The sequence below is a fragment of the Castanea sativa genome, chromosome 7 (assembly GCF_040712315.1).
Source record: "Castanea sativa cultivar Marrone di Chiusa Pesio chromosome 7, ASM4071231v1".
In the NCBI taxonomy this organism is placed as follows: domain Eukaryota; kingdom Viridiplantae; phylum Streptophyta; class Magnoliopsida; order Fagales; family Fagaceae; genus Castanea; species Castanea sativa.
Window position 1 is genome coordinate 41,711,424 of NC_134019.1, and position 15,122 is coordinate 41,726,545.

The following is a 15,122-nucleotide window of genomic DNA, read 5'->3' on the forward strand; positions in this document are numbered from 1 at the left end:
AGAAAATTAAATCGAACAATCAAATCCATGAGGTCGAATGTGGTAGCCCATCAATGTTATGAATTATGATGACATGCTGGTACTAAAATCCAAAATCCCATTCCACCAAAGTATTATGACTTATTATGAGCATTATACGGTTGACTATAAGTCTATAACACATACCAATTCGGACAACTGAATCAATTTATCTACTACATTATAAAATTTATGTAGTTGGTCAATAAGTAACAATCTAGGCCTTGTGAGTTGTGAGTATTGTTCCATTGAAAAAAATAAAAGGAAGTTATAATAATGAGAATTTATTAAGTGTCTAGATAAATAAATATAATAGATTTGAAACCAACGAGGTTTTTCTGTTTTTGTAAGTATAGAAAAACGAGATTTATATTCAAGTCATTTAATCTAGGAACAAGAGACTTTATAAAGCAAGCTAATAGAACTCACTTCTAATAATCTTTTGGATAGAGTTGGAGTGAATAAAATTCTTTGTCCTAATGATTGCGCTCTATTTTATACTCCATTTACCACAATATGATAAACAATTTTTTTTTTCTCTTCTAAATTAATCATTTTTTGAAAGAAAAAAAATCTGACATATGACGTATCGTGATTGGTGGGATGTAAAGTGAAATATTCTTAGTGAAAAAAAAAAGAATTTCTTTGACATGAAACTTAATTTTGATGAATATATTTCTCTGTTTCTCATATTTAATTAATTTAGCAAAAGATAAGAAGAATAAAGAAAAGAAAAAAAAAGAAAAGAAAAATTAGGAACCTATATATGTATCTAATCTAAAGTGGCAGAAACAAAGATGTGGAATCCAGAGGGAGTAGGGGGGAGGGTTGGTCATCCATGCACATGGAGTTGGTATTGAGTATTGACCTCTAGATGTGCTCCTAAAACTTTTTTTATTTCTTAAATTAATCTTATAGTTGGCACTTGGCATTATTAGAAGAGTTACAAAAATTTAGAACTCTTTTTTCCACACAAAAGTATCAAAAGTACAGCATGTTTCTTAGTAAAATCGTAGATACGAAGGACCTAAAGGTTTTAGCTTCAAAAACCAAAGCAAATTATAACTGGATTGAAGTCTTTATTCGATGGATAATTATACAATATTTGGAACTGGACAAAATTGTTTGGTCATGGTTGTTAGTCATGACAGCAACTTTATAATTATATAGATAACTAATTTTGATTTAGCCATGAGAACGTAGTCACTACGTTTGCAATTTCAATGTGCTGGCGCAGTTGACTTCTATGATAGTAATATGAACTGCAAATCCTTCAAAATCATGAAAAAGTTGGCCAATTTGTATATGTAATTCCATGAAAAATAATGCCAACAGTTTTGAAGAGAATTCCATGTATTATATTTTGTACCTCTATTTCTTTTTACCAACTTTCTTTAAATTGCTTCTTACTGAAGTTCATTTCTTTTGGACTTTTCATAGATTGCATTTGTTTTTTTCTTTTGGGAAAATAAATTTTTCCACACTAAACTTTCAATATGCATGATTAGCATCTTAATAATTAAGGGAGGTAATGAGACAACAATTAGAAGCAATAACAGACTTACCTTCATTACTTGCAATGAAAATAAAAAAAGCCACTAGTTCTATCATATTTAATATCCGAAATTTTGAATTAGACAATTCTCTTAAATTGATAACTTGGAGAACTTTGAAATGAGTAAAAAATTTAGGATGAAAAAGTATAATTTGTCGGTTTTCGTTTGTCGGTTAATTTAGCTAAATTTATGAGCAGCGATGACAAAGGCTTGTAGCAACCACTAGCAGGCTGCTCTCAAATATAAGTTGAAAGTTGAAACCATTTGGCAAAATTTGCAGTTCTGTTAAGACGTCATATTAGATTTGATGATGTAAATCTTTCAATTGCTCTGATTAGGTGGGTGGATGGACCATTAACCACTCTAACAACCGCTCATTTTCATGAAGGATTTCTAGGTGGTTCAAGGGTCATTGGACTTTGATGGGTCATGAAACTCAAAAAAAAAAAAAAAAGAAGACACAAGGGCCATAATTCCAACCATTCAACTTGCTCTTTTAAGTTTCAATCAGATGCTTCCATTTGTGGCTCCCTCGAAAGCCAAGGTTCCTTCATAGTTCATCCATCTCAACCAATGGTATCTTTGCTTCATGAAGAAGGAGAGGCTAACCACTCCTAGCTAGTACCTATTTCACCATTCTTTTCACCAAATGGACACACCATTGATTATGCAATTTAAGATATGCTTTTCAAGCATTGAAAACCAGCTTACACAAATGCCAAACAACATGTGATACATAAACACAACAATATAATGCATTATGCCCAGCAACATAAATTCTTGCGATACACTCTTCTGTTTTGCGTTTGTCTGTGAATCTGTGATGTTTATCTTACAATATACAGGTTTTTAGGTGATTAGGTTTATGGTGTCACTCAATCAATTAACAATAACTAATGCTTCTTCATTGTTAATTTTCTGAGTTTTGTCCTAGTATTTTGCGTTATTTCAAGTGACATAAAATAATTCATTTCATGGTTAAGATTTTTATTTTTATTTTTGACGTCTAATAATGTACATGATTACATATCATTTAAATTTTAAAATAATAGATATATATTTACTTATGCAGTATTTAATGTAAATTATAAAGTGAATACATTTGAAATGGAGAGGATCCTAATCTTGCTCGGTTGGCATAATATTTGACTAATTGTTACCGCATCACTTGGTTACTCTAGATTTAGTTTGTCATCATTGGCTTTTAAAAAAAAGATTTAATTCTCCTTGGAAATATGAGTTTAATTCGATGCGTGGATTTACTATTGTGTTGCCTGTCATTCAATCAAGACAACTTTCATATCAAAATTTTTTTTTTTTTTTTGAGAATCTTTTTTCTCCCCTAAGGTACATATTCCTCTACAAAACTAGGATAAAAATAAGGTGAAGCAAAATATTTGTTCCACAAATATTTTATATTTTATTAAAATTTACTATTACCTAAATGACAAAATTTAGCTACAAAATTTATCTTTTTATTGGAGGTAAATTTTGACAAATCTACCATTAGATTACATTTTCTTTTTCTATCTTCTATGCTTGCAAAATTTATAGAAAATTAAAGATCAACAGTTTTGTCATCAATAAATTGTTTAAATGACAAGTTTTTATAATTTAAAATAATGTATAAAATATAAGTTTATAGATTATTGTTATTTTTTTTATAAGATAAGCTTGTAGATCATATAGTAAATAATATCCGATTGACACAAAATTTGACTTGTGTATTAAGAGCTTAAAGAAAATGCAATTCAACAGTTATATTTTCAAAATATGTAGTAATTTTTATTTTATTGAGTAAGGTTTAAGCTATAACCAGTTTTGTAGCTAAACTTTGTCTTTATCTAAAATATATATGGTAGCATTTTACACAAATATAGAATATTTTATTAAAATTTACTATTAGGTATATGTAAATCCAACCAAATTGAAAGTTTATTAAGATGTTATTAGGTCTGGTAGGGTGTATTAAATTTTAAGTAAAATGTTGATGTGATAATGACTTATTGAATGCTGTAAAATATAAGTTTTACACCTCATCTTTACCAAATTTGAACTCTTTATTAAAATTTACTATTATCCAAAATACATATGGTTGCCACATTTAGTGAACCTTTTCTTTTTATAACAAAATGTGGTCTAAGTTTAATATATAGATTGCAGTTTGTGGAAGTAAAAATATTCTTCTAAGTTCTTTGATTATAAAACAGTAAATAACTAAATTCACTAATTATTTAATAATAGAAAAGAAGAAATAGGTAATTTCCCATAAATCTTCATTCATAGTTCCGACTTTGGATAACTCCAAGAACCGAGGAAGGTAGGAAGTTCGTTTCAGAAGTACACCAAGTAAGACTTTTTTGTTCATAATATGCTGGCCCCAGCTTCCTTATTCTTTCGTTTGGTAGTACCAGTAAACAGAACTTGGCCTTTTTACAGTCACATAGGTACAAAATGAATTTCCAAATTCCATAAAATCCATAGGTTTCTCCTTCGTCGAAGATTTTTTTCACCAAGAGAGTGACTTAATTTTAAGGTAAATTACAACTTATCCACTTATGATTTGACCGAAATTTAAATTGTCTACTTATGATTTGACATTTGACATTTGACACTTTACTTATTTAAAGTTATTTCAATTAAAGTTTTGTAATCTACCTTAGTTAAAAACAGGGTTAAATATGCAATTTTGCTCCATTTTTACATCTCTTTTCTCCAAAAACACAAAAAAAAGAAAGAAAAAACAAGATCAAATAAGGTAAAAAATAATCCAATGAAACATTTGCATTATATGCTTTCAAACCATATGTAAGCATCTTAAATTTCAGTCAAATCTTAAGTGGGTAAAGTATCAAATTTCAAACCACAGGTAGGTAATTTAAATCTCAACCAAACCACAAGTTGGTAAGTTATAATTTGTCATTTTCTTTATTTTACCAAAATTAAAGAGGCATACTTTGATCTTAGTCTTTGCAATATTTGTTGCAATGCAATTTCATCCATGATTTATCAACTATATTGATTTAATTCCCATAAGGATAAAGAGTTCAAAGAAGACCATTTGTATGATCTTGATTAATTCCACACAAAATAAAAATTAGGGTAACATTAATTAAATTTTATTTAGAATTTGAACAGTTATATGAAACATTATTAGGTACTTCAAGAGTACTATGATGTAGTGTTCTTTTTTCTCAGATTTATGGTGAACTGAATTTTATTATGAATTTAATTAGTGAGATCTACCATGAATGTGAGGGGAGAAAGCTAAATAAGCACCTAATAATTACTCAAATTATACTTAACACAACATAATGCGTGTGTGTGTGTATATATATATATATATATATATATTTATTTATATTTAAACTACAAATTCCACTTTATAATTTTAACCAAATTTTAAATTAAATTTTTTTTTATATTTCAGTCCTTTAACTTTTATTCATTTCTTGTGTAGTCTTTTTGTCCAATTTGCGTCGTTAAGTTAACTCAAACGATGCTTGTTTAAGAAAGTGAATAATACTAAAATTAACTATAAAATTAAATGGAAATAGAACATGTTAAAATTAGATGGTGTAATTTATAATATAACTTAAAATTAATAGTTGGGCACAAAAAAAAAAAAAAAAAAAATCAAGAATAGGACACAAAATACATTATCTTTGGCCTAAAGGGATGTGTTTGAATCACCGCTTATGTTAGGCGAGTTGGTTCTTCCCCAAGCCTTAAAGGCTTAAGGGGTTCTTGAACCCAGGTTTGAGTGGTCCCGAGGAAGAGTTATACTGTCGATTGCAAAAAAAAAAAAAGAAAAGAAAAGAAAAAGGAATGCGTTTGATTTCAACATACCATATTTGAATTAACAATAATTAGATCCTCAAAAAAAAAAAAAAAGAATTAAAAATAATTATCTCATGTATTGAATATACATAACCTCTTTTTTATAGCGTGTAAAGTGTAAACACTATATTCATATAAAATATAAAACTCACGTGATATTAATTTTATCCAGCCTCGGAGTACTAAACTTGATAAGATGTTGACACATGTTTAGTTGTATTGTCTTGGAGTATTGAACCCAAGTTTTACTTTTTATTATAAAATTTGACACTTTTGACGAATTGAGATTAAGTGTAATATTTAGAGAATTACACTTGATTAATGGTTGAGATTAAAAATTGAAATAAATAAAATAAAATAGTTTAAATTAAAATGTGATAGTGGTAAAAAAAAATTTATGAGCGGAAAATGGGATAATTAAGGTATTGCAAGTTTGCAACAGATCCTAATCCACTTTTGACTTCCCCTCAAATTCAAAGGGTAAAAAAAGACACACCTGTTGGTGGGGGGCAAAAGTTAGAAAGTAAAAAAAAAAAATGAAGGGCCAGAGATTGGAAAATTGAGGTATCATAAAACACACTAGCTGGCAAGAGCTGTATCTTTAGGCCCCAGCTTCCCATTTTCTAGTTTTCTGACTCTCTCTCTCTCTCTCTGTCTCTCCAAATGCCTGAGTTTGGAGACAACAAAATGTTAATCTGAAAAAGGGTTTTGTTCTTATAGTTAAGCTGCTGAAGAAAACAGAGCAAGACCCAAAAAAAAAAGAAAGAAAGAAAAGAAAATGAGTGCTTCTAGGTTCATAAAGTGTGTCACAGTTGGCGATGGTGCCGTTGGCAAGACTTGCATGCTCATTTCCTACACCAGCAACACTTTCCCTACGGTTAGTCCCTTGTTTCTGGGTGTTTGTTTGGTTCCTGAGAAAATGTGGGAAATTAAAAAAAAAAATCTAACAAAGTTTTGTTTTTTCTTTGTGTAGTGTGTCTTTAGAGTTCAATTGTTTCTTGGGTTTTGTTTGTCAATGGGATTTGGTGCTGATTCTTGTCTAAAAATGCTTGCTTTACATGGGTTCTGATGGGGTTTTCATACTCTTTTTTTGTTTGTAGTTTTTTCTTGGCTTTGTTCTTTTAACCCTCCATTTGGATTTCGAGGAAGTTGGGGAAATGAAATGAAAAAGATTTCAACTTTGATGCCAATTTTGTGTTCTGAAGGAGCAATTTTGGGGCTTTGTTTGGTCCATCAGTGTGTTTTGTGGTTTGCTATAATGGAGTTTCAATGTTCTTCCTGAACTGAGTGGAGGACTAGAACAAGGTTTTTCTTATGGGGTCCCTGAGAGAAAATGAGAGAAAGAAAGGAATGTGAAATTTTGAATTCTGTGTTTGGTTAAATTGGATACTTTGTTGGGATCTTTTTGTTTGGATTCTTCCATTTAAGGCTTTTATGGTACACCATCTTTGAGGTGAAACTATGAAAGTGCTACAGTATATGGGGTTTTGAACTTGTGACTGAGCAAACTGAGTTTAGGACTAGAACTTTAGTATCTTTCCTTTACGCCCTTTGTTTACTCTCTAAAAAAGTGAGGAAAGGAGTAGCAAAGAAATTGTGATTTTGAATCACATATTTTACTGTGTACTTTGAATCTCTGATGCCTTTTCTTGATTTTTTTCTATTCCTGTTTTAATTGACTAGAGTGGGGCTTTATCTTGTTTGTTATGGTAATGGGATTTGATCATTCATTCTTAAAGAATGATGCTTTGCTTTCATAGGTGGGTTTCTGTGCTTTTTACTTTTACTAATAGAGTGTGTTCTATTGGTTTATTCTTTTGCCTCTATTGAATTTTTATTCCAGAGTCAGTGAAAGGCCGCACCTTAAGTTGTATAATTTGTGAGATTAAGATTTCTAGATGCATGATTCTAGCTTTCCTGAAGAATTTTTTTTTTATCCAAAGTTTGAGTTGACATACTAATCAAAAAGTTTGAGTTGACATGGTCATTGTAATCATGTTCTCCACTAATACCCTTTTTTCAGATGTTGTTCTGTTGATAAGTGAGAATGGTTCTGAGAGGGATTGGCTGTAACTTTCTGTAATTGTTTACATTGTGTTGGGAACAGGATTATGTGCCGACTGTATTTGACAATTTCAGTGCGAATGTGGTTGTGGATGGGAGCACTGTAAATTTAGGTTTGTGGGATACTGCTGGTAAGTTCGGGACCTGTTATTTTTCATTCTTCTCCTTGTCTTTGAGAGTTTCTTGTCTTGGGTCTGATGTTTTAGATTTATGGAACAGGCCAGGAAGATTATAATAGATTAAGACCATTGAGCTATCGTGGGGCTGATGTCTTCTTGCTTGCATTCTCACTCATAAGCAAGGCCAGTTATGAAAATGTTGCGAAGAAAGTAAGACTGGTGTTAACTATTTGGGTTCTTTCTTTTCCCCTTTCTCTTTCTAATGATGTATGATAAATTCTTCGTGCTTTTCTGTTTTGATGCTCAGTGGATTCCTGAATTGAGGCATTATGCACCTGGTGTTCCAATTATACTTGTTGGAACAAAACTTGGTTAGATTCTTCTACTCACTGTTTCCCTTTGTTTAACTTTATTAAGTTTTTTTGAACATGATTCTTATAATGCTTGTAGTTAGCGGTTCTTCTCTATTCCACCCCCCCTCCTCCCCTTTTAACATTTTTGGAAAGGTTAACTCTCCAAATGCTTATATTTTAGTCCTTGGGGTCAGTCCTGTTACTTCTGTTGGAGACTGAGATCCTCTTCTCACATAATAAGCAAAACTTATTTTATTATATCTGTTGACTATTGAAGCACGTAAGGAATTGCCTAGTGCTGCTTATGTAATGACTTCTTATCCCCCAATCACACCTATTCTCATTTGTGAGGCATCTGGCGATATAAGAATTGGCATGCCAAGCCCACCGGAATAGCATTTCTTAAGACCTCCGCATTCAAGGCTAACACAAATTATAATTTCTATGTTTGACACTAATACCCATTCATCATCTTTTTGGCGTAGGTCATTATAATGGATTGGATAAAAGAGATTAAGTTTATATTCATAGTTAGTGCTTTGAAATATTTTTATCTCTGTGCAGACAGTTTCCGCCTGCTGTCTTTAAGTATGCGATTACAGAAGTACCAACTAGAAAGAAAAAAGGGGGAAATTTTTTTGGAAGCAGTTTCAGCAGGGATAACTTCAGCATATTTATTCAAAGCTTAACCATAAATTTAACTAGGACTTGGTTAAATTTTGCTAGCCTGTTAATATTGTTTCCTTGTTATAGTTTGTTATGGGCATTAGAAACTTGTGAGGATTGCTAAAGATTACCATGTGATTAAATAGATGTTGTCAAGGCCTCTAGAAACTTTTATGCATATAGTTTCCCTATCTTCTCCAAAATGTTTCTAGCAAAATATCTTGAAAATTCTGCATGTTTTTTGAAAACTTATTCCCCGCATGATATAAGTATTCAAGGGTATGCATTCAACCAGTTCTTATAGTGAACTAGTTTGGTTCAACTTATGGATGGTTACACAATCTATATCACTCTCTTTCATGCACACACATGTGTGCAAGCATGTTTTCCGGATTTGGTCTCATGGGTGAACTGATCAATTTTAATGATACTGAGTTGCTTGTCAACCAAGGTGGTGGTTTTAAAAATCTTGCCAGTTATCGTATTTGTTTTGTTTGAATATTATTTCACTGCATATCTTTATTGCTTCTACTTTAAAGTTTTGAATGAAACTGAAGTCTATGCTATACCTTGGGAACTACTGTCATGAGGATATTCAATTATGTATATTGTAAATTTTCTGCAGTTCATTCTTTTACTATTTTGGACTAGCTATGGCATGCCCAAGTGATTATGTAGTCTTCTTTATACTTGTGTCTTCTGTCCCTCACCCTGACACCCCTCAAGTGGATCCAAAAATAAGTTTCAGTAGCCTGTGGGTCTATAATTTTAATAACAACTAAATTTGCTTATTGTAGATCTTCGGGATGATGAGCAGTTCTTTATAGACCACCCTGGTGCAGTGCCCATCACCACAGCTCAGGTATATGCTTCTATTTTCAGTGCTTGTGACTACAATTTTTGAGTTGTCATTTACCATTTATCTTTCTTGTGTTACTCTTTGTATTTGGTGCTCATGATCATGGCATCAACTTATCTGGTATACATCTTTTCCTTTTCTTTTTTAATAACACTTCTTGAAGGGGGAGGTTTTGGGTCTAAGGCTTAGTTGTTGTTTTTGAAGGGGGAGGAATTGAGAAAGCTGATTGGCGCTCCGATTTATATTGAATGTAGTTCAAAAACACAGCAGGTATGTAATTCTTAGTCGCATCATTTTAAATCTGTGGGGGGACATATGCTGCAGCCTCATGGTTAACAGGTTTTGTATTCTGTTAAATACAGAATGTCAAATCTGTTTTTGATGCGGCCATAAAGGTGGTTCTCCAGCCACCAAGGCAGAAGAAGAAAAAGAAGAGAAAGGGACAAAGGGGCTGCTCTATATTGTGATTGTGAGAAGGATAACTACTGGAGGATATCATCACAAATGGCATTAGTCTCTCACAGTCACCATATATCTTACAATATAGCACCTTGAGGAAGAAGCAAGCCGGGGTTTAGTCTCAACTGACAGAAGTAGGGAGCTCTTTTTTAAGCATCAAGTTGTCTGTTTCAGTTTCTTAGCCGTGTGCTGATTTGTATATTTATGATCCACTTGTCTTGGTGAAAGTGCACTCTTCTGTTACTTGGGACTATATTCTGCTTATGTATTAACTCTAAAAACAAAATTGTTTCCTTCTGTAGACACCAATTATATTCATGTTCTGTAACATGATTTAGTACATCTTAAGAAACTTTCTATATGTATATTGATTTGCATTGAATTATATATTAGATATAATCATTTCAAAAGCTGATTTAGCTGAACCAAGCTGATCTTCATCAAAGGCTCATTCCAGCATTTTCATGTTGTATGTTTCTTTTGATGGTGCACCTTGGGGGTTTGGGGGATTGTTCGTTTGAAGTCACTTATGGTTCTTGACTCTTAGGTCCTTGGTTTAGAATAAAAATAAGTCTTGTGATGCAATTTTTCACAAATTTATATTTAAGGTGACCTATTGTGATTGATATATAATAAAATAGGACTCAAATCGATCACAGCATAAGACCTTGGCAAGTTTTGAACAGGGTCATGAAAAAAGCTGTGTTTTTAGCATCAATAGAATACAAAAGAAGTTGGCAAGCACCGTCCGCTTCCTTTCATAACCTTTTTCATTCACCTGTTGGGAGAAATCTATAAGGTCGGCATTCTGAGAATCTGGTTGAGCATGACAGTGCCAGAAGCAATTTCCTTGCCAAAAGTGACACTGGAAAGGAATAACAATAATAAAATGGAAAGTCAAGAATATGATGGGACTGTCAATATTTTTATGGTGGACAGAACATTGCACCCATTTTCCTTTTGAAGGATTTGTAAAACAAAATGGTCTGTGGTGCTTTTGTCAACTTCAATACAGCCTAGATTCTCAACAAGTGAACTGTTTGAGCTAAGCACGAATATCTTTCCTTTTGGGACGTGGGTTTGTATCCACAGGCTGCTAATAGAAGTCAGTCTCAATAAATAATTTGTGTTGTGACAAAGAAAAGTAGTCTTGCTTTGACAAATAGAATCGATGGTTTGTTTATTTGTCTAAGTACTTCCATATTGCTAACATCACTCATTTTTAGCATCACTTTCTCTGCAAAATGAGTGATTTAGATTTGAGATGTACTGATTTCTACCTCTTATTAATCTCATGGACAACTAGGGAGAAAAAGTAAGGCCTCTAAGATATGCTTGAAAGCAATTGTTAAAAGAGAGAACGCTCAGCGATGGACTCCTGATTGATACCTTATTATGTAATAGCCTGCAGTTTTGAAAATAAAAGAAAAGCAAACCAATAGAGCGAGTATTCTTTCATTGATTTTCCTCACTTTTTTTGGTGCTTGTGCCTACTCATTGATTTTCTTATCTCCTCTGTGGTGTTCATGTTTTCTTTGTTTTCCCCTTTCTTGTGTGTTCCTGTCTAAAGAAATTTGAGAGACTTCGCCAACCGGTCCAACTCAGTGCAGTCTAAAAGAAAAATATCGATGAATGTGTTCCCATCATTATTTTGACATTATGATGACAATTTAATAAGATTTAATTCTTTAAGCTTCCATATGTTAAAGACTTCAACTTTTTCTGATGTAAAATTTAGAGTGCAACAATTTGATATGCAAAATCCGATGTTTAGTAAGCATTTGGTTCCAAGAACACTAAAGCCAAGAGTGTGAAGTAGTTGCATGTTTTTTGAGGCTGTTTGCTTTTCTAGCTTAATGTCAATTGGGCAAGAGGATTTTATGGGATGCTACGCTTCTAAGTACACATCTAAACAGGTGTTTGGTATAGTAGCAATATGAAGTTGAGACAACTAATAATGAAATTAAAAATTGGTAAATGGTTTGTTGCGCGCTTTAGGTGGAAGTTGAATGTAAATTGGCTCTTCAGTGAAAAGTTCATGTAGAATAATTGTTTAAATTATTCTTTATTTATTATTATTATGATTATTATTATTTTTCGTTGAAAAATTTGATGCAAACTTTGACCAGTGTAAAATGTCATTTTGGTCAATTTTGTAAAAAGTTAATTTGCCATTGAAACAAAAGTATGTAAATATTAACTGTAAACACATCCAATTAAGAAAAGCTCCAATCCTCTAATACAACCTTAACTACAAGATAAATGCTATAAATTTGTAAAGTTATTATAAAATGTGATAAAAGTTATGCTTTTATTAAACAAAATTAATGCATTTTTGACCCTCTAAGAACCACTTTTCACAGTTAGATTTTACGCATACTCTTTTGTGATCCTAACACATTATGCCATTAAGGAAAAAAAAAAGTTTAAGATATTATAAAACTATAGATTTACTATTCAAAATGATGTTATACCTTTTTTTATTTTTATAGTTTCAATAAATGTTAATCTATTGCGTCCGTTACATGATGATTGCTTTTTATCATTAGGTCTAAACTCTTATTTTAAAAGAATAAAAGAAAGATTAAATTTAATAGAACAAAAAGACAGATTAAATTTATTTTCCAATAGTTTTCTCATGCATTGCACGAGTTAGCGACTAGTTATTTATTTATTTATTAAAACTATGATTTTTATCAACTTTGAAATTTTAGGCAGTGGCGGTGGCACTTGAAGGCTAGGGTGGTCACAGGACCACCCTGACCTGAATTTTTTGTTTTTATATATAATAATTTAAATTTTATATTTGTCTACCCTTTAAAAAAAATTTGGGAGCACCCTTAGTTTTTTTTTATTACACTAAAATTAAACTTTACTCCACAATTTGTTCTACTTAACAATATATTAGGGCTTTCAAGCAAAAGAAGCCAAAAAAAAAAAAAAAAAAAAAATTATAACATAGCAAGCACAAATGCCCAATAGATCCTAGGAAAAAAGCCCAAGATCAATCTCTTTTATTAGATTGTGCAATTTATACTTTTTTAGGAACACCCTGAGAAAAATTCCTGGAGCTGTCACTGATTGTAGGAGAAGAAAAATTATATCTATTTTTAAGAAAAATCTAAAAAAAATTTCTACAATTTGGTGAAATTACTTGACATAACCACGGTTTCTAAACCCAATTTTTGTTATATAGTCCTTTGTCCTTTCTTTAAAAGTCCTTCAATTTTTTTTTGAGAAATAATTACAACATGTTGCAAAAGTGCTTTAATTTTTTTTTTTGAAAAATAATTACAACATGCTCTTAATACCGCAATTTAAACCCTTTTCCTTCTAAACCCCCAAGCACTTTGTAGATGGGGAGGTGCCAATTCAGCTACAAGGCTTTTGGCTAAAAGTGCTTTAATTTGTTATATTATTTTTTGTTATTGTCGTAATCATGGACATGGTCAACAACCTTTTAAGGAAAAAAACCCAACCCAAAATGGTTGAGGGAATTTGCAGAGTAGCAATGTGAGGGGGTTGTATATAGTAAGGTAGCCAACGTTTGAAAGGATTAAGTAAAATAGCATCTCGAGTTTTAGAAACTCGAGATCTATATAAAACTCGAGTTTTAGAAACTCGCTTTGCACTTGTTGACTTGGATTAAAAAATGCCACATAGATCTCGAGTCTTAAAGACTCAATTTTTACAAAATAAAAATCGAGTCTTTAAGACTCGATTTGCTACGGGAAAACATTTTTATACTCATAGATATCGAGTATTAGAAACTCGATATTTAATTAAAATTTGCATAGAACTCGAGTTTTATAGACTCGAGTTCTGCAGGGAAAAATTTTATAAACACAGATACACGCATCATCAAACACATAAAAATTTTCACTCAGCACCCACTCTCTCACCCATACACTTTGCCTCACTAACTCACTGCCTCACTCACCCATAACTCTCACACCACATTGCCTCTCACTCTAACTCACCACATTGCCTCTTTCACTACTCTTCCCTCTCAACAAATTCATATCTCAAGTAAGGGTTTTTTAATTTGATTGTCATTGTAGTTGGTTATTAGTTGTTGTTGGGTGTGGGTTAAAGAGTTTGACTATTTATTTTGTAGATAGTTAACATAACTTAGTTAAGATACCAATATTGTGAATTATAGAACTTTTTTTTGTTAGTGTTAATTTTTTGAGTATTTATTTGCATGGTTTTTGTTATCAAAATTTTATTCATCATTTCTAGGCTCTTATTTTTATCATGATTTTACAAGTTTTTTGACTTTATTCATCATTTTTTTGGGTACGAAATGGGTAGTGAATGAATTGTAATGAATGGGTATGAAATGGGTATGTAATGAAATGAGTGACTTACTCATGCCCTTTTGATGAATCGTAATGAAATGGGTATGAAATTTATGCCCTTTGAACGTGTAATGAAATGACTTTTTTTGTATTGAGTATGAAATAGGTAAGAAAATATGATTAGATAATTTTGGCTTTTTTTGTTGTTGTATTGGTTATGAAATGGGTAGTCTTAGCATAACGGAAAAATCATTTGGCTATGAAATGTGTAATGAAATTCATGCCCTTTGAATGAATTGGAATTTTTACTTTGTGTAATTTGACAAGTTAAAATGTTTTTTAACTAACATAGTAACTTGACTCGAATAGGTTCACAATGACTGTAATTAATATAATCCTATACCACGGTGGTCCACTTAAGAATGCCAATGCGGACAAGGGATTGCCATTTGAGGGGCCGGGTATAAACATGGAGTTCACCCAAATTGATCGTAGGTTGAAGACCCTTGATGAATTGAAGAAGACAGTTATGGAAGAATTGTGTGTGAATCCTGCTGTGCACAACGTACAAATTATATATCGTATGCCACATGAAGTCTTCAAGAACAAGATTAATTACAAGTATATGGCGATAAAAGCAGACAAACATGTAAAGATGATGTTTGACAAGTTGGAGAGAATACCCGAAGTAAATGGTATTGAGTTGTACATACAGTTGGAGCCGTGTGCAGAAGTTGGTATCAAAGAATTCCAACAAACAACCACAAGTTTACAGGTTATAGTTCCGAATGTTCAATATGAGTATTCTACACATGTAGAGGATAATGTTCATGATGATGATGATGAAGATGATGATGATGATGAAGATGATGATGACGACGACGACG

The 15,122-nt window shown here is 31.9% G+C and overlaps 1 protein-coding gene across 1 annotated transcript; it reads left to right on the forward strand.

Annotated features, from left to right (window-relative positions):
* The first annotated feature begins 5,939 nt into the window (after positions 1-5,939).
* LOC142643790 (rac-like GTP-binding protein 5) lies at positions 5,940-10,344 on the forward strand. The gene is made up of 7 exons (XM_075818505.1): positions 5,940-6,291; positions 7,522-7,609; positions 7,698-7,807; positions 7,905-7,968; positions 9,414-9,478; positions 9,680-9,745; positions 9,838-10,344. Exons 1-7 carry the CDS (start codon positions 6,193-6,195, stop codon positions 9,940-9,942), a joined length of 597 nt encoding a protein of 198 aa, XP_075674620.1. The 5' UTR covers positions 5,940-6,192; the 3' UTR covers positions 9,943-10,344.
* Positions 10,345-15,122: the final 4,778 nt, after the last annotated feature.